Source organism: Platalea leucorodia, assembly GCF_965183815.1.
Source record: "Platalea leucorodia genome assembly, chromosome: 9".
NCBI classification, from domain to species: domain Eukaryota; kingdom Metazoa; phylum Chordata; class Aves; order Pelecaniformes; family Threskiornithidae; genus Platalea; species Platalea leucorodia.
In genome coordinates this window covers 41,097,683-41,123,046 of record NC_138831.1, presented here as the reverse complement: position 1 = coordinate 41,123,046, position 25,364 = coordinate 41,097,683, and the positions used below count along the sequence as shown (strand labels likewise).

The following is a 25,364-nucleotide window of genomic DNA, read 5'->3' as shown; positions in this document are numbered from 1 at the left end:
TGTAACTAGCAATATTAGCACTCTGTTTGAATGGTCTCAACAAGCCAGCTTTCTAAGGGGCTAGAAAAAAACCCATGCTGAAACAACAAATCAAAACTAGAAAGCACCAACTATAGTAAAAGGTACATCAAAAATATCTGCTGTTAAGGGTCCCTACGTACTAAATCTCTGTGCAGTCTGCAGTACTGCTTTGTGTATGTCTAATGGGGCAGCTGGGGGAATACTGTCTATTGGCCAAGATGTAACTTCCTGTAACTTTAATAGCTCTGTTGTCCCTGTAAAGCATGACTTATAACCCTCAGAAACCAGGCAGTCAGCCTCTGGGGCTACTGCATTTAATTATTCTTAGCCTCTTACTAAAATGCTTACCTGCTGGCTCTGTGGTAAAGAAGGGCCTTGGTGAGCTACATAAAGTATGCTGCTCTTTAAGAGCATGAGGAGAGGGGAGTAGCTGAAGGGAGAAGAGAGGAGCAGCTGAGACTGCAGATTTCTCCAAATGCTGGAATAATTTTCTGACTGCCTCTTACCTTGCCAAAGTGTTCAGTTCTGAATTTAAGACCTGTTCTGTGGTAGGATGCAATTGTTAAGGTGAGGCTTTCCTTATAGTAGCTTAAACTCTCTTAAGTTACTTAAAAACTCTAGTTTTGAGATGTCAAGAGTAGATGCTGGTTTAATACTTGCATTTTAGCGGATCTGAATTGTTGTACCTTATGGCCCACATAGAAATAGCTGCTGCTATAACCTTGGTATATTTATCTTGATTTCTTGAACTTTTTTAACTATTAAAGATATTTTTCATGTATATAAAAGCAGTCTTGGACTTTAATATTTGCAGGTTAAATAAAGTTCTGTTTGTTCAGTGATCTTATTTGAGTGGCACAAAGGACTTTGAAGCGATGAAACTGGTAAGTTTAGGGAAGATTCCCTGCAGACTGAGAAAACCTTCAGAAAGGCGTTGTGCTGCCCTGTTTGTACTTCTCACTCAGCTGAACTGCTATGAACTTGATGCAAGAGGAATCTTCAGTATTTCAAATGAAACCTTTCCGGAGCACAAGGGAAGGATGGTATTAAGCAACAACCATGAAAGACTTGACCTAGCGTACAAGTCTTGATAAGGAATAGCTGTGGTACAGGATGATGTTTGGTAACACTATCCATGGTCCAGGAAACAAGATCTACTTCTATTTATTCAACTACACAACCTACTAGACAGTTTATGAAACTTGTTGTTAGCATACTATTTTAAAAAGGCACACATTAATCAATCCTCTTATGTGCAATGGCTCCTATTGTGCAAATTGTCTTCCTGCTAGCAAACCTTAAAGATGGTTGGTTTCTTATGACCTCTCTCTACTTTATCCTAATCAATAACAGTATAGCTCTCCTGACTTGCTTCCAGCTTACTACTTTTGTAATAGCTACTTCTGTTAGATATCTATTGCAGCTGACCAAGAGCTCTGTACTCAATGGCAAACTGCCTACTGTAAAGTGTAGTGAGAATTCAAACCTTTTTTTATATATGTGAGTATGTATGTGTGTGCATATGTAATTCTTTCCTCTAGGGGAGTCTGGTGATTTCAATACCTCTTTTCTTGCCTGCTGTGGAAAAGTATGACTGGTGAGCCCTTTCTGATAAAGGGGGAAAAAGTGAAAGCAGCTGTGAATCCCAACTACTTAAGCCTTTGTAAGTTGTCCCATACATCATAGCTATTTCATTAAAAAACTAGGTCAGGATGAGTTGCTTTCCATATTGCTGCTCTCGTAACTACTAGGAACTTGCCCATGCAGTGGGAGAAGGGCTGATGAATTTTCCTCCTTTTCCCTCCACGTTCTGAGATGATGTGCCCTAAGTAGCAGGCTGTAGCCAAAGCTGCAAAGAATAACCTTCTCTTATGATCATTGCACAAGCCAAGGCCAGAGATGAGAGAAACCAGAAAGCCATGGTTTGATAGCTGGTTTTAGGTGGAAAAGTTATTGCACCTGTGATACACATGAAATCCTCTCCTCTCTAGGGAATGCTGTTTCAACTGGACTACAGAACCAAGTAGAGCTTGAAAGGCTGAAGCTGGATTCAAGCCAGTTTGCCCATAAAGAGTTCAGCTCCCTTCTCATCACACTCTGTCTTGTACAGAGAGCAACTGGCAAAAGATTCCTCTGGAGCTGCTGAAGTTTTTTGGTCATTACTACATCTGCATTTACTAAGCAAAGCAGAAGGCAGCTAACAGAAAAACAAATTAATTCTATCTTCCTTTTGAGAGTACTTAAGATGCCCAAGTCTGTCCTTCATTTTGAAGCTTTTTTTTTTTGTACATTTAATTATGCTTCTCCACCTTGTCTTCTCTTTCTCCTCTGTCTCCATCCCTTTCAAAGAAATAAAAAAAGTGTATTGACAACTTATTTGTTTGCAGTAGTCACCAGTGCTACTCACCTGTTTATCTCACTGGAGTGCTATACAAACCCTGTGGAGCTAGGATCAGTTTGGACTTAGTTCAAAGGAATTTTTCTCTTATCCTCCTGCTAGAAGAAAATTTTAACAGACATTATAAATGCTACACAATCAGTAGGGAGGGAGCAAGATTATTAAAATTCCAGTAGCAGAGATGTCATAAAACTAATACTTTGGCTTTATTCATGCATTTTTCATGTCGCATTGTTTTCTTCACCGAGAGCTGATATATTTAGCAAAAGCGAGCTCCAGCTCCAAAACAAATGCCAGAACTATAGGAATAGAAGCAGCAACCACTGTTCTTATCCCACGGAAATATTTATTCAGTTTGGTCAGTAAATTATAGGAATTTTCAATGCTGAGAACTTGTACTTAGTACAACATCATCATAATATTGACAACAACCACTTTGCCTTTTGTCAACATACAATGTGAAACATAGATTAACTTGCTCACAATAAATTACAGTATGATAGATGAAAAGAGCTCAATGACATCAGTAACTTAGGAACTGGTTACAGTTAGCTTCACTTACAGTATTTTTAAAAATGGTTTTCAATAGTAAAATCATTGCAGCCAAAGATAAAAAAAAAAAATATCCACGTACAATAATAGCACGGAAATGCATTTTTGGAGCAACAGTGAGCTACCGGTAAACACTTCATACAGTGATCTTCAAGGCACAAAGCAAAAAAACTGGGTATGGGTTTTTTTGCAGGTTGATGGAGTCAGGGAAGGTAAAGTTTTTTGGAATATAAAATAAATACATTTTAAAAAGACGCATACAAAAGTCAGTAAGTCAGTCAAATAGCAAGGCTTTCACAGAATGCCACACTGACAGAACATTTGTGAATCCATTTCAGTCATGAAATCACATTCACAGCTTGAATGACACAATCACTGAGGCAAGGGAACCATCACTTCAACATAATTAATGGGGAAGAAGCCAGACTCTCCATTTAACATCCCCTCGTACCAATTCTCATCAATCTGATTGGTCAAAGTTATGATGTCCCCTTCCTTAAACCCAAGCTCGCCTTCATTTTCTGGCTCAAAGTCATAGAGAGCTTGGCAGCAAGGCTGATCCATGTGCATTGAAGAACCTGCCCCAGTGACAGAAAAAACCCACGTTAATAGAGCTTCACAGCATCCCACAGCCACTCCACGAAACGACGGGCCAACACCTGTAGCCCTGCTGTCATGAATTCCCCCCCAACAGTTTTTTCATTGCTTTCACCCATTAACATCTAGTCCTTCTACATACAAAAAAATAATACTAGTGATAATTAGTTTAAAGCATAATTCCATTTCTGCCTTAAGTTCAGATGCCACTCTAGTTTCAGTCCTAGTCACCTTCCCTTTCAAAAGGCGGTTTATTTGAGTAATCACAGCTGTCAAAATCAGCGTGGTCTCTTTGGAGCAGTGGCTAAGGGGACTGGAAGGGCAGGAGCTGAGGAAGTAGAAGAGTCAACGGGAGAAGCGACAAGTAATCATTTAAACAAACTGCACGGCGGCACACCGCTACCGCGTGAGTGTGTCCCAGAGGGCAGGGGCTCGGGGTCAGTCCTGCAAATGCCCACCCACAGCCCCGAGGCAGCTGCCCGGATTTTCACGCTACGCGAGCGTTTGCAGGAGCAAGGCTTCCAGCTGCTCCTGCGCCGAGGCCTCCACCCTCCCCTCACTCGAGCAGGGACGGTCATTTCTGGGTTACTGCTCCCCAAGCTCACGTGTTCAAATCCTGTATTGTACACATCCTTCCTCTGAACTAAAGCAAAGGTTATGCTAGGAACAGTGGTGCCTGTCAACCTTTCTTACAGATGAAAACAGTTTTCCGATACAGTATCTGACTGTTCCTGTGACTTGCAGGCTGTTCTTGTGACTTAGGCTGTTTGCCCTGCTATAAAGATCTTCGCTCCAAATTACTCTTTTAAAATATTAACGGTACCATATGCAAACACAGTAGTAAGGACATATATTTACAGGAAAACAAGTAAATACAAACATAAATTAAAGTACGAAACAGAATCACCGTTAGCAAAAGAAGTTAACCTTGTAAATGCGGTCACCTTTTTTAAAGATATTCTCATGAAGGGGTGTTAACTGGCTTGGATTTGTGGTATGGATACATTCATTCATTCATATTTATGAATAACAACATTAGATTACATTTTATTAGAATAAGTTCAAATTGTAAAGCTTAGCCCTGTGGCCAAGGACTAGCCAGAGGTGCAACTGAAGTTCAGCCATAACAGATTTTTAAAAACATATACAACATATCCAAGTAAAAGTCTGGTCATTTGAAATATATTTATAAAGGAAGAATAGGAGAAAAGATTTCATGCTGCTGCCATGTAAACAGTAGTAAAACACATTGTAGCATGACAACTCTAGAACACTCTAGTACTTACATTAAAGCAGTTAAACCTCTTAAATACTAAGTTATTCAGGTTGCCTTATTTGCAACAGTTCTCAAATATTCTAGTCTCGACTCTCTCTCCCAGCTATCACACATGCTAATCATGCAATCACCTTGAGGAATAATTTTTGTCTGGGTAAATCTGCACACAATTGGTAATGCAATACAGATATAATAGCTAAGATGTTAAAAATGCATGCAAAAATGCATTTTATTCTGCTAATCATGGGAAGTGCGTAGGAAACTATTGAAAAGTAACTTTCAGGCATTTCCTAGTAAAATGAATTAGGAGAAGTCTCTTAAGGAAACCAGCTGACCCCTATTCTAGTGATCAGTAAATGAGAACAGGTGAAAGCATCTTTTTAATTGACAATAATATAATTGGGTGTAATATTGGGTGTTAAAACTGGGAAGTAGGAATTACTTTTCTATTTTGTGGGTAGGTTTTATCCTTCACAAGAATAGAAGAGAGCTTTTATGTATAACGATGGAAGAGAGCCATCAGCACAGCGATCCCCCTCAGCAAGCCTCCCCAGAGCACTGCTGTCACACGGCCAGACCAGGCCTCTGCCTGGGGAAGGTGTGAGCTGGCGGCAAAGTTTTACAAGAACAAATTAAATTATGGCTCGTCTGATACAATGACACAGGTGAAAGCTTGGTTCTGGACATATTTTTGCTGAAACAGTCTAAGTTGAAAAAAAAAAAAAAAAAAAAAGAAGATGAGCCACAGTTTCCCAACAAAAATGGACTGATTGTGTTAAAAACAGCTGAGTTATTTTCAGCCTTTGCCAAGGCAGAACTGGTACCGGCTCACCGAACTGTCAGCAGCAGAAGGCAGTGCTCGGAATAATTGACAAAGTTCCTTGCTTTCACCAGCTGCTCCGATGGGGCTAATTTATTATTGCAAGCCAGTTAATTTCTGACAGTAAGGTACCTGATACGAGATGGATCACATTTGGTTCATTTTAAGCTCCAAAGAACTGAAATGCCTGGCAGCCTAGAAAGATTTTTAAATAATGGTCACAGCCAGTACAACCGGTTTCACTCCAGGCTGTAGGATCAGTCAAAGTCTTCATTAGAGTCAGGCAGCTGCTGCTACTGTATAATCAATGAGACAAAGCTTCCCCGACAGAGGTAACGGGGGCAGCACTGCCTGACAGCCTGCAACGCACTGCTTAACATCACCAAACTGGTGACACGATTCCAGCCTTCTCCTCTCTATTAAATACTTGCACATCCTTTCCCGTTGCAGAGATCTAAGCTAAAGAAATCGCACTCTGTTTTCCTGCAAGCAGGGTTTATGTTAATTTGCAACACCATGGACGCCCCCTTAATTTCTCCAGTTGTGGAGCTAAACTGCCACACTTCACTGCCACATTCAGAAGTCGACTTGTCATTAATCTCCAGACCACTCAAACTTGGACAGCACAAATGAAGAAAGAAAAATATAAAAAAACCAACAAAACACCACCACAAAAACAGGCTAAGCAAGCAGCTGTCTATGATTTCTGAAGTGTTACAGAATGAAACCAGAATGCCATTCAATGCTGGTTTGGGTTTTTTGTTTGTTTGTTTATTTTCCCCAAAGGGAGTTACTGCCTGTACCTGCATCTACTCTGTCTTCTATACCACGTTGTACACATATGGTAGCAAAATTATACTTTAATAATCACAAACTGGAAGCTTCCTAAGATAATTAATCCAAGTCTCCCTCACAGCTGAAGTGAGTAACATTTAGATGCTTATGTTAAATTCCAGCACATGGCAACCAGACCCATTTATTTCATCTCATAGTCAAACCTGACAAACACACAGAATGAAAGGCATGACATAACACAGCATTTAAAGAGAGTTCTCAAACAAGCCAGATGATGCTCATAGCCTCAGCTGATTAACGAGGATAACAATGAATTAGAACAAAAACACAGATCTGTTATCTGTGTTTAATCAAAGCAGCTAAATAATTCACAACATTAAAATGAGGTTTCTGTGAATCTGGCAATGCAAATGTGTGCAAGTCATTAGTAGTAAATAATGCCCATGTGTTAGGGACCATACAAAGGAAAATACTACCTGCTCCAGGAGGCTGATACTTAACTTGAAAAGCTATGGTGAAACACAGGAAAAGCCATTTCAACACTCAGAACTGGACTGTGGAAGTTGTGCTGAATGTATCACAGCTTACTTTGAACCGTCCTGTTGATTTCCATGGGCTCGCTGAACACTAAGATACTACTTACCTTGAGTGATAGTATCGGAGAAACTAAAAGGTCTACATTTTGATAGGGTCAATGTATAACAGGGGAAATTAAGCACGAAAGTGCTTGCTTGTGTAGGATGAAAAGGTCAATTTTCTAAGCAAAAAAAGAGGCTGATCATGATGCTATCTCCCCTATCACATGGAGACCTTAAAACTTTTAGCAGTTTTGCTTAGAGCTGCCTGGTTCACATTTCTAAAACACAGACCATAAATCTAATCTGTTTCATGATTCTGATTTTAAGAACAGAAAGGTTTCCCCATTTACAAGCAGGGCATATTGACCCCACTGCAGCTCCACAGAAATCCATATGGATAACTTTTGAGTGTGGAACAGGACGAGAAAGAAGATAACGAACAACAATTTCACTGATGATTGTAGCTGCCGGGGAGGTAAGCACAGCATCCATAGCTTCTTCAGGAGGGAAAAAACATGATCGATAGTCTTTCTGATATTATTAGCAACACCAAGCATAGCAACAATTATTAAATATATCCCATTTCTCCTTTTAATCTCTTTCATGGTTGCTTTATTTCTTTTCCATTCTGACTGCACTGAGCCAAGCAGTAAGTGAAAATCCATCATTTAGTGACACACAAGCAGTTGATGCAATAGTCCATGAATGGAACCAATGAATGGAAGTGGCTCACTCCTTCCTTATCTTAGTGATCAGTGGTCATTTATTTTTCAGTTCATTCACAGAATTTTAGCTCATTAAAACTAGCTTTTTTTTTTTTAACTAAGCGGGCTGGAAGGAACCTTCAGAAGTCATCTAGTCTGTCTTTCTCCCAAAGGCAGGACTGATTACCCTTAAAGGACATCTTGGATCAACTGCTTCATGGCAATGACAAACCACTGTAATGGGCATGCTGTTTTATCTCTGGTTTGACACACTAGTTCACATACAAATGCTGAATCTGAATCTCCTTTCTCCACTGCACATGCAAAGCAAAAAAAATAAAGCCTATATAACTTGACAAATAATTGATAGGGGCCTAGAAATTTTATGTTGAATTTTTAATGAAGGTTGCTATGTTTTTGCTACTTTCATCCAGATGTGCTGTGAAAATAACTAGAAAGTTATTGATTGCTGCAAACATCCCCGGTGCTCTGAATGAAATGTGATCTTGCATCATATGTCTGAGGAATCAGTGGTCTGAATTGAGAGGAGTGCAAAGAGGGGGCGCTCTCCTTCAATCTCACATTTCACAGCAACACAAAACTGCTCTTAGCATGCCGGCAGCGTGGGGAGCTTCACTAACACACCCTCAGGTAGCTTGAAGCACTGTCGTGGTTTAACCCCAGCTGACAACTAAGCACCACCCAGCCGCTCGCTCACTCCCTGCCTCTGGGATGGGGGAGAGAATCAGAAAGGTAGAAGTGAGAAAACTCATGGGCTGAGCTAAAGACAGTTCAATAGGTAAAGCAAAAGCCACACACGCAAGCAAAGCAAAGCAAGGAATTCGTTCACTCCTTCCCATGGGCAGGCAGGCGTTCAGCCACCTCCAGGAAAGCGGGGCTCCATCACGCGTAACGGTTACTTGGGAAGACAAACGCCATCACTCCAACGTCCCCCCTTCCTTCTTCTTCCCCCAGCTTTATACGCCGAGCACGAGGTCACAGGGCGTGGGACATCCCTTGGGTCAGCTGGGGTCAGCTGTCCCGGCTGTGTCCCCTCCCCACTCCCTGTGCACCCCCAGCCCACTCGCGGGTGGGGTGGGGTGAGAAGCAGAAAAGGCCTTGACTCTGTGTAAGCGCTGCTCAGCAGGAGCTAAACCATCCCTGTGTTATCAACACTGTTGTCAGCACAAATCCACAACACAGCCCCATGCTAGCTACTGTGAAGGAAATCAACTCTATCCCAGCCAAAACCAGCACAAGCACAAAAGAAACAAATCGAGGAATAAGGTCTTGCTGGGTGGATTTATGCTACCAAACTGCTGCAAATCCCCTTCAGTATGGATTGTATAACAGCTGCATCTTGTAGCAGAGTGCAAGAAAATTAAAGAGACATTAGAAGGAGCATGAAGTTACAGCTCCAAGCTTTATTCTTTTACCTTTAGTTCCCTCATTTCTCTCCCAACAACTTTTAAAAAGGAACAAGACTGGAGGGAAAAAGGAAATTGGAGAGTGAGGGGAAAAAAAAATAAAAAGAAAAAAGCTTCAGAAAAAGATCCTAGATACCATGCCAAGTAGAGAAGGGAACCTTTGGCTCACTGTTTCCCCTCTATTTTCCTTACAAACAATGTTTATGGAAAAATCTGGCTTTTTCATTGCCTTTTCTTTGCATATTGTTGTCTTTTGGGGGTGGGGGGTTATTTATTTATTTATTTTTATTGGTCTTCTCTCATCACCAATGATAGGGGAGATGGGGCAAAATGATTTTATTCATGAGATGAGGAAAAGCTATTTCAATGAGCAGTGTAACCTGACTTATCATTCACACAACTTTCAAGGGCTTTCAACAGTTGATTTTTTTTTTTTTTTGTGGAATCAGGGCCTAATCAAAGAAAGCGATCATACTCCCACATCAATAGGTACCTAAGTACTTCAGCTGATAAATGCATATGCTTTGGTGCATACTTCAGGGGACAGTAAAGTAAAAGATGTTAATAAAATCAGTAAGAGTGGGAGTCATCTCTCTGAATTTTACATAGCTAATAGTTAAGATCCTGTACTGATCATTTATGGTCTCAGACTGTGGAGAGAAATTAGCATCTGGAGATATTCCAGTCAGTCATCTAACACACCCACCTTAGGCATCTGTCTTTGCAAGAAATGAACTGTTTTCTGCAAGTGCCTCTCCCTCTCTCTCCTCCCACCCTCAGTGGCAATACAGAGAACCTAAAAGACCAAGCAGAATGCCACACCTAAATTTCAGATGGGTGAGAGACTATTGAGAGGAACCCTGCTTCACAATTCCATTTCCAAATCTGGGAAACAAACTGGAGTCAGATGCATGGATACTGATGCTTCATGGATCCATAGTTCTCACAGTACAAGGAATACCTCACGGAACAATCTGGCAAAACATCTATCGACATGTTAATTCTGAGGCCATAGACTTACCTGACGATTTTATGGAAGAACTATAGGCAATCCCATTGTGCTGCTGATTATCACCAGTTTCCAGAGTTGTAGTTATTACAGGCTTTGGCTTAAATTCACGTTTAGGCCGACTGGATGCTACATTTATTCTGGAACACAGAGAAGAGCGGCAAGAGATTTACTTGAAGGAAGAAATACTTACGGAGCTTCCACTCAGGTTCAGTGCTTTGGTGTTTGAAAGATGGGGAAAAAAAACCTTCTGCTGGTTTTGGTTTTATGCTTTTTTGGGGGGAGGGCAGGGGGGTAGGGAGGACAGGTTTATTCACTAAAAGCTGCTCAATTCTCATGCAGTATTTGAACTTCAGCAAGTCCCTATTTTATTTAATGCTTTGGTCCTGCTGACAGAGGCATAAAGCTTAACAGCTTTATGAGAAATGCTGAGCATCCACAGCTGCCACCAAGTTCAGCAGAAGTTCCAGGAACAAGCTCTCTGGAAAGCTCAACCACAAATGACATATGCAGAAACCCAGCCAGGACAGAGGCCCAGAGACTGCATCTCACACATTGCCTTTTTATTAGAGAAAATGCGAAGCAACCATTTGGTCAGCACCACTGTCTCAATACCTCTCCCTGTACGTGCACGTGGCCCAGCTGAGACCTCCTCATCTCACTGGCCCCTCCAGCTGGGATGGTGCCAGGTGTCTACAGACACAGCTACTCCTATGCTAATACCCACAGCCACCACATCCACCCTCATCTCAGGAAAGCCCCAAACAGTTACCCTGACTCTGTGACCGTGACGTTAGCCTACACTACGGTGACACTCAAGCCATTCGGGTCTCCTGTTCTCTGCTGGTTCTGAGTGACACATAACAAATTAATGACAGCAGCATTTTTTTCTTCTGTTAGGATGACACAAAGTATCTGGTCCTTTCATAAGTGCATCACACCACAGCTGTGTTCCTAGTCAGCTGGCTATTTCCTTACTCTGCTGCAGAGTTTTGTTATACCCCTTAATCTCAATGAAAATAGGCCAACTTCTCAGCAAAGTCTCCAAAACACAACTCAAAGCATGCAAGTCTAAATAAACCTACAAACAAATGGAGGCTGTCCTGATTGACCTCCACAGATGTGAGAGATTCTGCACACACACAAAGCTTTCTGGGCAGATTCTGCATTACGTTAAAGGCTCACAGCACAGCAAGAAGTTGCCAGGTGGCAACAGTTTAAAGCAATGAAGTCCAGTAAGGCACAGAGCACAGCAAATGTGCATCTGTGAGATGGTGCTACAGGATCTGTTGCTTCAGTGACTTTTCACATTCATGAACCTCAGCTACAAAAGAGGTTCAAAATTTTCTGATGGGTTCAGTCTTACCGGTTTTGCAGCTTGCTCTGCAGATCCTCCAAAATTTCTGTGGATTGTTTATGGTAATCTAGTGCTGCTTCTACAAACACAGCCAACTGGCTAACTTGTTCTACCTGAAACATAGAGAGGAAAATAGTTGTAAGGAGCCTGCAGTAATTCAGCTGAAGGATAAACAAACAGATCATTCAAAACAGACCTGGTATCTCAAGAGACCATGACACCTTGTGGAGGCTATTGAAAAAGAGCATACGTGATTCTATCAAAGAAATTGCCAGTTGGAAACTGAATAAAACTGAGGTGTAATTTCTAGTTCACTAACTCAGGGCTGGGTCCTTGAGTCATTTCCTTTCACAATGTGCAAATCCCTTCTCCTTTCAACTTCCAAGCCAGCTGTCCGTCAACACCCAAGCCTGAAAGAGTTAAAACGACATGACCCCTTAGCAGGTGAAAGTGGGGCTTTTCTGATCAGCAATGTTGGAAGAATCACACTGTGACAGCTCTTATGACTCAGACCCGTTAGTGTTTATTAGCAGTGTTTACAAACTGCAGTTCTGAAATGATCTAGACTTACCTCACTAGGTGGCAGCATTTATAAACCAATAAATGAAACATGATTTATCTACTTGGATTTAAAAAGTATCAGCCAATCACTCAAAAATATGAATGCTAAGGAAAGGGAGAATGTGAAGGAGAAAGAAAAATCAAAATATTTTTATTCATGAGGTAACAAATAATCTCATTCCCCTAATACAAACTGAAAAGTTTGAGCTGTACTGGGAATGGAGCAGTAACAGATATTTATTTGTCCTCTTCCTTTAAGACAGCATTAAGAGGACAGACCCCAAGAAGTCTGACTTTCTTCCATTCCATCATGATGTCTTCAGACACTGGATCACAAGAAGGTATCCGAGTAAACCTTGTGCGAATGTTTTATGGACCCATGGCAATTTCATGCTATACTTTGTCTGCTTTTACTCAGTTAAAAAGATTATTAGAAATTCTGCTGGGACTCCAACAGAGCCAAACATTGTCACATAGCATACAGAAATGCAATGCACAGAACCAAACCAACAGCTGGTACAATTCCATCACAGTCAAAAGAGAGTAATGTAAACCAGCTGAGGACGATGCACAAAGTGCCTGGGGTTTGGATGGAGTGGTCAGAGAAAATGGAGAGACAAGGACTGTCCAAACAAGATGCCTAAGAGCCAGGAGGGATATGGAATTGTGGATTAGGAGAAGAGAGAGAGACTGGGAAAGAGCCAGAGAAACTTGAGGGACTAAAAGCCACTTAGCAAGAGGAGCCTGGGACTGGCTGAGTGGGAAAGGCAGGAAGATGGATCTGATAAGAAGTGCATGCAACGGTGTCTATGTGGGAGGTCTGGAACTAGCTGTGCAAAAACCAGAGAGAGATGTGGATCAGCACTGCGTCTGGGAAAGGCACCTGGCAAGATGGCTGGGAACCAGAGCTCGGAAAGCAGAGACTGCAGGGCAAGGAGACCAAGAAAGGGAGACATTTGGGGAACTGGAAAGGATGGGAAGGAAGTGATTGCAGTCAAGATTTCAGCAAACCCAGCAAGACAGTCTGGGGTTAGATGACAAGGCTGTAATGAGAAGTTTGAGGAGGACAGACAGACTGGGTCAGCATGGAAAATGGAAGGGCAGGAGCACAGAGTTTTCTTTAAACAGAAACAATAGAAAGCCGATACGGAAAAAAACTCAAAGGGCTATCCAGTTCACCCCCTCCCAAAGGCAGAATTAATTACACCAGAGAGTATAACTCATCAGTTCTCTAGTGGCTCAGCTAAATAATTTTAATCCATACACTTTTATCCTCAGTTTGGTGCTTTGACTAATGATAAACACCATCTGAAACATTTCTCAGCTGCTTATGCAAGGCAGAATTACAAAACACATACACTGCAACCAGGCAATTGGTAGAGCCTAGAGTGGAACAGTGGGTTGAAATTGTTGATAGAGGATGTTACATTTTTTGGTGCCCTCATATAACTTGCACTGGTAAACCAGCAAGAGGCTTACTGACTTATACACTGCTGTAACAAACGAGTCCCATTCACAAACAGTTTAGGAGCTACTGGCGAGTTTATAACTGGCCATTACATGGGTGTGCATAGAGGGAGAAGTTGCTTGCCATTAAATATTCCCACTTAACAGCTCCTCCTTGTTGCAGTCTGCTCACAGAAGACAGCACACTTCTTCCTTTCTAAGTGTGTTTTCTGTGATGCTGCATCTACAGGAGAAATGAAAGCTTTGGAATAGGCCCAAATAGGTCCACTTCTCTTTTCGTACAATTCCATGATTACATGGGAGAAAGCACATCCTGCTATTCCCCTGTATATGGACAGAAGAGAGGATTATTCTGAATGACCACAGCTGCTCCTTATTTAGACATAATTTCATGATGGACTTTGAGCCAAAGTCCAGGTACCTGAGCCCAAGCCACGAACTCTATGGAGTAATTTTCAGAGCCAAATAGTAATAATAATGATTTTCAGAGGTAAAATCATCCAAAGATTTCAAATCAGAAGCAAAGTTTTGACTACAAGTGAGCACAGCGTGCATACCCTTGCTCATAGTTTCAGCAGCCGGTCTGTGACTATCTCCCAACCTTCCCCCTCCCACCGATCAAACTACATTCTACTCTCAGAGAGTTCATTGCTCATAGATTATAAAACTACTTAAGACCTCTGTGACAATTTCGTCTGAGCCACTGTATCTCCAGAAGAAATTCCTGAATTCTTGAGTTCTCCCATTTACTGCTGTACATTACGTTCCTCTCGCAGGAGATTAAAAGAGGAAAGAGGCACACTTTCTGCTTTCAGACCTTACCTCCTATGAAGGATAGGACAGGCTTTATCCAGTCCCACACACATTGCCCTCCTGGATGTACTGCAGCAAACAAAAATGCAGGACAGACTTACATCATTTTCTAAGAAATTGAACATGCTTCTTTCAGCCAGTTCCTTTGACTCTTCAAATTTTTCTACTGCTTGTTTAACTTCTTCATCTGGTATCTTTCCAAGACGCTTCTTTTTATAATCATAATCCAAACGGCGTCCTTCTAGTTTCTTCAAATGATGCTAAATAAGACAGAACATTTATGAGGAGGTCCAAACAATTGTGCTTTAAGGAAATTTCAGTTACGGATGCAAATATAGAGATATGCAGAATTGAAGAAACACAAGGCTCAGAGATTACCCAGTCCATCCCTTTGATCTATGGCAGCATCGTATAAGTCTAGGACTGTATACATGAATGAAATTTTAAACTGTAGAGAGTTTAAATAAACAGCCATTTGTTAACACTTGGGGAACTGGTTACCTTGATTTGCTAAATCAAGGCATCCAACTCACAGACTTCACTAAATGTGCAACACTTCAGATTGTCTAAATGAGAAGCAGGATCCAATCTAAGTATGTGTGTGTCCCCATGTTCTGTTTAGTTCAGTTCTACCTCTTGAATTATTTTCAATATGACAGCTAAAAGTTAAAGGGTTATTTTCCCTTCTCATTCCATAAGCAGTGCTCCAACAAATCTTGTATTCTTGCTTTCTTTGTTAGGTGTCAACTTGACACTTCTATCTAAATACACAAGCTTTTCTGTTGCCAAAAATCATGGGACTGGCAGACGTACAGAATGGACTCAAAGTGACAGTACAAAATGCTCATTAAAGCTAACGTCAAACAATTTCTTTTCATCAGTTCAGAAGAACTACAACTGAAAACAGTCACGTATCATAGGAGAGAGCTACAGACATCAAGACATTATTACTATCTTTTTGCTACACTTTCCACATCCATTTATGTGTAAACAAATAAAATAACTTTAATTTCTGCATTTCATCAGGGTTTTAACTTGCTTATTACCCAAGTCTATTGAAATCAACAGGCTCAGACAGAGACTGCCTGGCTTTCCTGGAATTGTCACATTGAAAACAAAAGCACTGAAAAACTTAACTCTAAAGGTTAAAATGTGTTCCTCAGCTTCCTATATTTTTCGTATAGTGGCATATGGCACTTCAACATTTTATGGCACTTTTCACATCATTCTGTGATTGCCCTGAATAGCCTTTTTCAACAGTTATATTCATCCTCCATCATAAACAGCTTTAGGCTGACAGAGATGGCAAGATAGCATAATCAGTCGCAGTAAATCACAGCCTACTCACATGTTCCTAAGAATTAATGAAAATATTGGTTAAAATAAAATAGCAGAAAAATAAAGATTATAGTTTTCTTCACTATCCTTCTTGTACTGAAGGTACGAGCAATACAGCAAAGTGAGTAAGTTAGACAAGTGAGAAATAGCCAGGCATTGATTTTAAGCAGATTTCATCACTGTTTTGCTGGAGAGACAAACTTAAATGCAGTGAAATTTATTTACCTTATTGCTTTCAAGAAAAATATCTCAGGGAACTAGAATTTGATTGACTCTGATTATTGATAAATGAAGCTTTACTCTGGAGAACTTACCCCAATCTCTTTTAAATCTTTGTCCTGCAATAACTGTAGAGGATCAATAAAATTTTGTTTGACATTAATATCAAGCGAGTCCTTCACCTCTGCCATTTGCTTCATGCTCTCACCAGCATCCAGTAGTGCAAGGCCTATGGTAAAGAACAGGCTCCTTACATCTCAATATACATAAACCCAGAAAATGTGTCTTATGAAAACAGCTATTTCAAATAGGTATCTTTATATCTGCTGCAGAGGCAGATACTCCTTGAAGAGTAAAAAAATAATGCAAGCTATGCACTTGCTTGTCCCCTACAAAAGACTAGAACTGGAAATTTTTTCTTCTGAAGTATACTTCATTTTTTCCCTGATAACCCTAGGGGAAAAAAAAAAAAATTCCATACTGTATTTGCATAAGTTACAAACCACCTCCACTTTGAGAACTGCAAACCAAACTGATTAATTTGTACAACTTTAGTGATATTATTGAATACACAAAAAGTGAGTAACTTTTTAATCACAAAATCATGTTTTACAGCTTCCTCACATACAGCGTGCTTTTTTTTTTCCAAACCTCCTTTTGGTCAAAATTGTTGCTGCTTCTTTAAAACCACCTGTTTAACATAGCTGTACACTTTATTAAGCATGTAAGTACCAGCAGGCAGAACAGTGTTTGAAATGTCCTTTCCCCTTTCCTAGTTCTATTTAGTATCCTTGTTGCTTTTGCAAAAACACAAATACATCCAGCTCACAGATGAGTTGTGCCACTTCACTCTTCATAAGGAGAATAAATGAGTCTTTGGCTATCAGCAGCATCTTTCTCTATGCAGCACCTACTTGGGCTCGAGTGCGAGATCCCTACGCCTACATAGCTGTTACTATTTCAGGACAACCACGGTGCATAAAATTGCAGATATTAACAACAGTACATAACAAACCCAGCCAGTTGTGTATTGGCTTCTGCACGCAGTCCCAGCCCATACCACTCTCTCCTAGCTCTAGTCCCCTCTCTTTCCCCAAACCAGGATTCTCCTTTTCTCAGGTATTTCTCCTTGGTTCTCTCTTCATCCCGGCCATATCTAAACCCACCGAGTAGCTCTGTGACAATGCTTCAAATTCATTCCAGTCAAGCCCACACACCATGCATGCTCAGCAAGCAAGGCCTCTATCAAGATTTTGGCTGTGAAGTACCAGCATATTTTGAGAGGAAATAGGTAAGATTTGATTTACCAAAGAATTGTAGCATGGCCAAGCTAGAGTTCATTTTCATGAAAACGAAAAAATGCATATTTAAGATGCACTGCTCCAAAGCACAGAAATACCAGATCATTTAAAAAAAATATATCCACCCAAAGTTACTGTTTATTTTTTTCCCATGAGAATTTTTCCCCTTAGTTTACTTCTCAAATATAGGGTAACCGTTTTTATTTAAAGGTTAAAAGAAATACAGTGCATATCAGAAGCACCCTAAATTATTTAGGTTTGGCAACTTAGAAACTAAAATGGTTATGGTAATAATATGAATCATCAGACAGCATCAGTAATAGTGTTATCAAATCTACCTGCAATAGGGGTGGACAAATATGCAGAAGCATCATGTTTTGTTAATTATATCACCCACCCCCTGATCACTGTAGTTTACTTTCCCTCTTACCTGCAGCAGCTGTTTGCATAGGTTATGTCACTGAGTCATATTCTGCAAAGAACTTTATGCTGAAATATTCACAGAGGAGATACACAAACTCACCAAACATAGAATCATCGCCAAGCTCTCTGCCATACCGTATCATGCAGTCTCCTAGGAGTCCCTCTGTCTGGGGATAGCCTGTGGTTTTAACTTGTCCTCTGATCTTTGACATAGTGTTCAGCATTCCCAGCTTGGCTCTGTATGCTAAAAAGAACATAAAAAAAATAACAAAAGTTATAAAAACACTTTAAAAACTAATACATTTAAAGCAATAAATCATTTAACAAGCAATGTCACGAAGCAAGTCACTACGCCGGTCTGTAGATTCTTGTTTTTTGTTGTCAGTACTTCATCGTCAAAAGTTGAAATAAGATTCCATTCAACAATATGGTTCATATCAAACTGTTTTTTATTCCCAACTCAATGAGCATCATTTCTCCAGGCAGATATATAGCACTTGTCACCTTCTGTCGATATCCACCAATACTCACATTCCTTTGTATATTCCTGCTTGAAAGCAAACACAGAACAGATACAAGCACAGCCAAAGCCAATTTTGTGCTCGCTCTCTCTTGCTTGTGAGAACTTTGCAAAACTTCCCCCCACCCCCTTTTTTTTTGGTTCCAGTAATCAAGACGGTAGAAATTTATTCTGCAGAATGGCCTGCTACATAAAAATTAATTTGCTGTTATCCTACACATACCATGACAAACACATGCGTTTATTCTTGGACAGTTTTTCCAATCTACTCCTTACTATTATCACTCAACAGCTTCTTCAATGCAGTAACAGCCACGGGCAAGGCATTCCTGAGGAACGTGGACAACAGTGACAAGCTTCATCTTGAACATCCCAGCTGGGCCTTGGTAAAGAACAGAATCCTACCATCCTTACGCAGATGTAACCCATTAAACTTCTTCAGGGATATACATCTCATAAGGCAGCCACAAGAGACGGCTATCTCTGAAGTCACTGGTGTAGCTGACTAAACAGGGATTCAGTCAGACAGTTCTCAAAAAATTAAGGTTCTTCCAACAGCCGGTTTGGATGGTGAATCAAGGTCTTAACAGATAAACTTTGTGACTGACTGCAAGTGTAAACATGTCTTCTTTCTTGTTTCTTAAAACAAGATTTGAAAAACCTCTATTAACTGACGATCCAAAATCTACTGAGACCTACCAGTGTCCAGAAAATGCACAACCTCATTCAAATACTGGGTAAGCCCTCTTCCCCGTGGCTACATAACCACCAGTGCCTCTGATGGCAGCAGCATCTGAGTTAAATTCAATGGCTTTTATATCACTGCTAAAAAACATGTTGGTGTTCCCTTCACTTTAGGGATCTGCATCCCACTCCAGGAAATCCAGCACGAATATGAGCACACGTGCTGAACCACAGGACCAAGCTGCCCAAGACATGGCATGCCTCCACAGCCTACACATGCCCAGTAAGCCAGATGCACTGTGTGCTGCAAGTTGAACGCATCCCAGATCAGACTTACCGCATATAAACTTTACAGTTGTTCGTTGCACACACAGGTAAAGTTCTCTAGGACACCCATAAGCCTCACAATGATGAGCTAATCAGTTTTTATTTACCTAGGATGAATTTCCAAATAAGAAGATAATGTTCAGAAAAATCCAACCCCTATTGTTCCTATCCTACCTGGATTTGGCTGAAGATACTCTGTGGATTTGGATAGAAGCTCTGCTACAGCTTTATTAGTAACATCAATTTTCTGAAAAAGAAAAGTATTGCAATTGGCAAAAAGCAAATCAATTACTAGAAAGTTTATCATTTTATTAGACATAATATACTATTCAAGCTGATTATGAAATTTTATTTAAAATAAAGCAAATATTGTAGCCTAAAATAAATAGCCACGTCATAGTTATGACAGGATTTTACCAAAAACATTGGCAGGTAGTACTGGGAAGGAGAGAAGGTTTATACTAAAATGTGGGCTTGCCTTTCCAGCCCATCAGTCTTGATGACTACTTACACATTCTAGACTACAATTTTCCAGCCAGCCCAGCAGTTGTTACTAAGACTGCTTTTCTCCACAGGTGAAAAAGACTGAACATATCCCTCACAATCTTGGGGTCAGGGCCATTTAAAGCAGTAGTTTGCACTGTCTTCCCATTTAATAGTTTCTAAAATGCTATAAAAATAATTTATTTTCCCTTTTCTTCCCTCAGGGCCTGCAAATTATTTTTCCTCTTATAATGCAGAGAAGGAAATAATTATTCTGTAGCCAAAGAAACTGAAACCTAGAAACCTGTTTAGATCATAAATTCAGAAGTGCACGTTGGGGGAAAAAAAAAACAACAAAAAAAACAACAAAAAAAAACCAAAAACACCAAACCACACACAACAACTCATGCAAGACTTTCTCCTCAATCTGCTAACAATAAAAGCTGTGACCTAGGTCTACTACGAACATTAAAAAATACACAGAAAGACAAGGGCAATAAAAAAAAGCACAAAAAAGCTGAAGAAGCAGAAACTGGCAGTAACATTGTTTAATTTGCAACGCAACAGCTAATAAGTGGATAGCAAACATCTCTATTTCCACAACAGTTCATGTACATTTCTGAACATGGATTTAAACTAAGAAATATAATTCTGTATGAAGAGAAGTTTTGACCCTAGTAGTTAGATTTTTATCGTGAATAATGTCAGATGGGAAGGCTTTGTGATATTTACAAAGGCTCACTAAACACTGGAGACTCCTCTCTCCAATACCCCACAGAGAGGAGAAGGGCCCCTCCTGACGCTCTACACCTTTTTTGGAGGAGCTTCACTTCACCGTCGAGACACATCAGTGGAACCTGCTTCCTCTGCTCAGCCAGCCTTTGTGTATGCCGCTTCTCCTTTGGCTGAGCTGGCAAGGCTCAAGGATAAATTTGCATTTATCCTTACATAATTCTGTTTGGAAGCACATGGGGGGCAGTTCCCCCCATGTAAATCTAGAATACCATTCCATCCCTTGAAACATGAAACATTGTTGATTCTGCAATAGCTTAATATTGAAAAAAGCATAATATTGCTTTCCTTACCCTTTCCATCTCTTGAAATTCTTCATCTAACTTTGTTCCTTCAGCTCCACTTATTTTTTCACTGAACAACTGTAAAAAGACAAATTTAACAAAAAAAATTGTATGATTATTTAATTACAGAATAAATATCTGCAAGCGTCAGAGGAATTCATTTCAGATTAGAAAATATGCAGCAACCATTTGAGGCAACTGTGCAAGAGAAGAGTAACCTCAGTCTTGGAAGTGAAGCGCTCATTTCAAGAGAGACAAAGATACCCGATATGAATTTACATCAGGCAAACAAAAACCAATTTCTCATGCTTAAACAGTTTAGTACCCTAAAGGCACGCCTACACTGCAGGCTTCAGGCATAGGGACCAGAGCCTGACTGCAGGGAAACCCAGAGCAACCCTTTCACAGACGTCTTTCCAGCTTCTGAGTACTACTTCTGAGCACCTTCTGGTCCTGTACGCCATTAGGCTGAGGGATGCAACTCCCGCTCCTGCTGCTGGGAGTTGTGTGCAGTTCTGTGGAAGGAACAGACTCGTGAAAAATGCTGCGCTGTGACCCACCTGTGTGACTGAGCATCTTCATGCTACTGAAAACAAAAATGCCACGCATTCTTCAAAAATGCAAAGCACCAGTTTTAAATACAGGACTTCAGTAAATCTTAAGATGGCTGAAACATTATCCAACTTCTGTTTAAAAACTCCACGCTGTCAGACCTGACTTTGGTCCTCACTGAGTCCTGGCTAGGAATAAGCACTTGAGCAGAACTCAGCTATCTGCTTCTTGCAGTGCATGGTACCTGCACTGCAACAGCATGATAAGAGAGCCAGACCCTCACCCAGTGTGAAACAGCCTTCGAGAACATCACTCCACTATGAGAGAAGTGGTTTAACATGTATTCAACAAATATCGAACATAAACTCCTAGAATAATTCCTGCAAAAATGCTACACATCTCTCTGTTTTAATTGACTTTTATCACTGAATCTTCTAACAGCGTAATGTAAAATCCAGGGCTAGCTCACTGACTGCTAGTGTTCCCCAAACCTGCCCCCAATAAAGCGTTTTGTTCGTCCTCAGCACCTTCTAAATGGGAATTCATCTCACTGAAAGGGCCTTGGAGACTTGCATAATGTGAAAATGGGTCACGGCTCTTTGCAGTGCAATGGTTCCCTCTTCTCAGTCACAGCCTGCACCGCACAGGTGTGGAGGGAGCATGCTGCCTTGCCAAAAAATAGCGATGAGCTGATGAAGCAGAGCTGGGAGCTCCGTGGCAGCTGACCTTGCATCAATATCACTGCTACCACATAGCCAAAAGAACAGACCTGCTTAAGGGAAAATGTGAGTTCAAAGAGAGCCGCACTGCTAATTATTTCTATTGGCTTTACAGTAGGACTCGCAATCTTTATGCTTAACATGCCAAGCAGCCCACAAACTTGTCAAGATTATTTCTCTTCCTGACAGAACAAGCACAAAAGCAGATAAAACAGAGATGGAGAAGCCCAGGTACCCGTGAGTTCCTGTGGGTCATCACCTTGCTGCTGTAAGACATCACACAGAGCAGCAACCTGAGGCCACGCACGGAGGGGGACGCTGCCCAGGTCTGCAAGTGCCTCTGAGGAGTCCTTCAGCACAGAGGGAGAAAGGTGCATGAAAAGGCTACCTGAAAGCAGCCTATCTGAAATTGTGCAGCTTCTTTACAGGCAGTTTCTGTCTCCTTTCTGCGCAGTGTTAATTCCCAAAATAATCAATGCCATTTTCCACAGCCTCACACATGTTTTCTTTCTCCAGCAGGCAATGAACAGATCTGTGGTTTCCTGAAACCTCTCATGGTGATCCCTTTTCAAAGGCTGAGTGCAGCAGAGGAATTACCCTTCTTGGGCTGAAGTTGCAAAATCCACATTCAGTAGCAACCCATAGCTGTCTCATTACAAATAATCCATTTATATGTTGGCGAAGAATAAATGCAATGAAGTAACATGATTGCTCAACTGTGAAAGCATAATTAATAATAAATTACTGCACCAAATTACTAAAATAACAAAGTGTCCCACACTTAGAAAGAATAGATCTGAATGTTATAACAAGAAGCACAAGTGGATGAATAGAAAGTTCACACACTCACAATAATGCCAGAGAGAAAAAAAAAATTCCACTGGCTCATTGGAAGGCTGACAAAGACAGCCTGAAAAATGCAGTTTCTCATCAGATACACTGGAAGTTGGTATGTTTTCAGTAAATGTCTTGGGGCATACACTATTTATCCATTGGCATCCCTTAGCTCTCCCTGGCTTACTGGTGGCCATATGTGGTCACACACACCTCCCTCGAATAACAGCCTGAAACTTAGGCTTACTGCGTTGTTGCTGCTTTTTCCAGGACAGCAGCTGCCGATGCAGGCGCTTGCACTTGGCTGGCGAGGCTGCACGCTCAGTGCCACAGACGCACACCTCAGCACCAGGCTGCAGCCTGCTCGCCCTCCTTGCACACCTGCTCAAATGCTGCCGCCCACGTTTAGTTTTGCTTTCTCTTCTGAAATGTTGTAAAATCCTTCGCTGTGTTTTGAATGGATAAAATTTGATGTCACTCACAGAGGGAGAAACTATTTGCAGCAACACTGAGTCACAGAATCATTAAGGTTGGAAAAGACCTCTGAGATCATCGAGTCCAACCCTTAACCTAATTGCTGGGTCCACCTCTAAACCACTCATTGCAAGGGGATCACTGGACTTGCTGAAGCAGCAGGGAGTAAGGAAAGCATCCAAGTTAGATCCAGAAGGTCACAGAACAACGGAGACTTCTATGCACCAACTTTCAGAGACAGAGAGAGAGAGAGAGAGAGAAAGTTTTCGCATCTACAACTTGCGGAGAATAACGGAGTCATTTAATTAACAACTTGGATAATGGGATAGAGTACACTCCCTAAGAGTCTGGAAAACAGCAGCTTGGGGGGAGCAGTTGATACACCAGATGGTGGGGCTGCTCCTCGTAAGTGCCTTGACAGGCTGGAAAAAACTGGCTGACAGGAACTTCCTCAAACACAAATGCAAAGCCCTGCACCTGCAATGGAATATCCCCATGCAACAGTACAGGCTGGAGGCCAACTGGCTACGAAACAGCTCTGCAGAATAACACCTGCGGTACTGGTGGAAAACAAGTTGAACGTAAGTCAGAGGTGTGCCCTTGAGGTGAAGAAAGCCAACCCCATACTGGGCTTTATTAGCAACATCATAGGCAGCAGGTCCAGGGAAGTGATAATTTCCCTCTGTTCAGCACTTGTGAGACCAGATCTGCAGTACATGTCCAGTTTGGGCTCCCCAGTACAAGACACTGACATCCTGGGGCAGTCTGGTGCAGGGCCACCGATATGAGCAGGGGACTGGAGCACATGGCATACAGACAGAAAGCTGAGTTTGTTCAGCCTTTAGAAGAGGTTAAGTGGGTATCTACCTAGTGGGTGCCTATGGAAAAAATGGAGCCCGAATCTTGTGGAAGGACAAGAAGCAATAGTCACAAGTTGGGAAACAAGAAATTCAGACCTGTTAAAAAGGAAAGAAAAAAGAAGGAAAAAAACACCAAGAGGGTGGTCAAACACTGGAACGGGTCATCCAGAGAAGCTGTGGAGCTCCCATAGTTGAAGACATTCAAGCCTTGCCTGGACAAGGCCCTGACCAACCTGCACTAACATGACCTGCTTCAAGTGGGAGGCTGGAGTAGACGCTCTCTGGAAGGCCCTTCAGACCTACCTGACTCCAATTGTAATTCCGTGCTTACAGTGACATGTGAATGCAACTCCACAGAGCCAGCCACAGGATCTGCAGACACGGTTTCATACAGACACTGAAAACAACCTCACACACACCTACCTCTAGGAGCAAAAGCACTGACCATAAGAAAAAGTTTGTTCACACACTTTCCTGGTTCTATGCAAACATTAATGATACTGCAATTTCTAGCCCAAGGAGACACTTCTTCAATCATATTTATTCTGAGCTCCAATTTCCTTTGAAAAAGGAGATTATCTCGGTGCTCAGAGAGATACCGTAAAGAATGATTTGTTAAAGTCTAAGCTGTTTGTGCTCCTGAAGGTAAAAATTGGTATAAAGTTCTAATCGTTATATTTTACACCACTACAGCTTATTTCATATTGGTATAATCGGGATGGGCTTTACTACTCTTGCATTTAGGAACACAAAAGCTTTTGTTCTGATCATCCTGAATTTCAGAGTTGTAAAACCAGCAGCACCATTTTCCCAATTAAAAGTCACAGGATACCCAATTAATTATTGAAAATGGATGCACCAAGGAGAAAGCTGCTGAGTTTTACTTCTCCGACTATTTGCTGAGCATCATTTACATGCATTATATCAAGCTGCAAAAATCTTTCAACTTAAATAGAAGCATGCCCAACTGTGGGGCTGTGTAATTATGTAGCAATATCTATCAGTTTTTACAAGTCGGCTAATCAAAGGCGAAACTGCTACCATCACATAAGGCATATACTCCAAGGGAGCTTGGAATTACTTGCACAGGAAGGATCCTTCATCTCCAAATTCGGAAGCTGGGTGCCATGGATTCAGCACCTTTTTACTAGACAGGGCCAAAGCCAGGATCTAGGGCTC

General features: G+C 41.2%; 1 protein-coding gene across 1 annotated transcript in view; it reads right to left on the bottom strand.

The window, feature by feature from the left end:
• Nucleotides 1-2,853: 2,853 nt before the first annotated feature.
• The window catches only part of SH3GL3 (SH3 domain containing GRB2 like 3, endophilin A3), a 57,007-nt gene continuing 34,496 nt past the window's right edge, over nt 2,854-25,364 (bottom strand). The window contains exons 2-9 of the mRNA XM_082321317.1: nt 20,756-20,824; nt 19,362-19,434; nt 17,757-17,900; nt 16,028-16,161; nt 14,477-14,635; nt 11,544-11,647; nt 10,190-10,317; nt 2,854-3,549 (exon numbers count right to left, since the gene is read on the bottom strand). Coding sequence (XP_082177443.1) covers nt 3,344-3,549; nt 10,190-10,317; nt 11,544-11,647; nt 14,477-14,635; nt 16,028-16,161; nt 17,757-17,900; nt 19,362-19,434; nt 20,756-20,824 — 1,017 coding nt within the window. The 3' untranslated portion in view covers nt 2,854-3,343. The remainder of the gene's footprint in view (nt 3,550-10,189; nt 10,318-11,543; nt 11,648-14,476; nt 14,636-16,027; nt 16,162-17,756; nt 17,901-19,361; nt 19,435-20,755; nt 20,825-25,364) is intronic.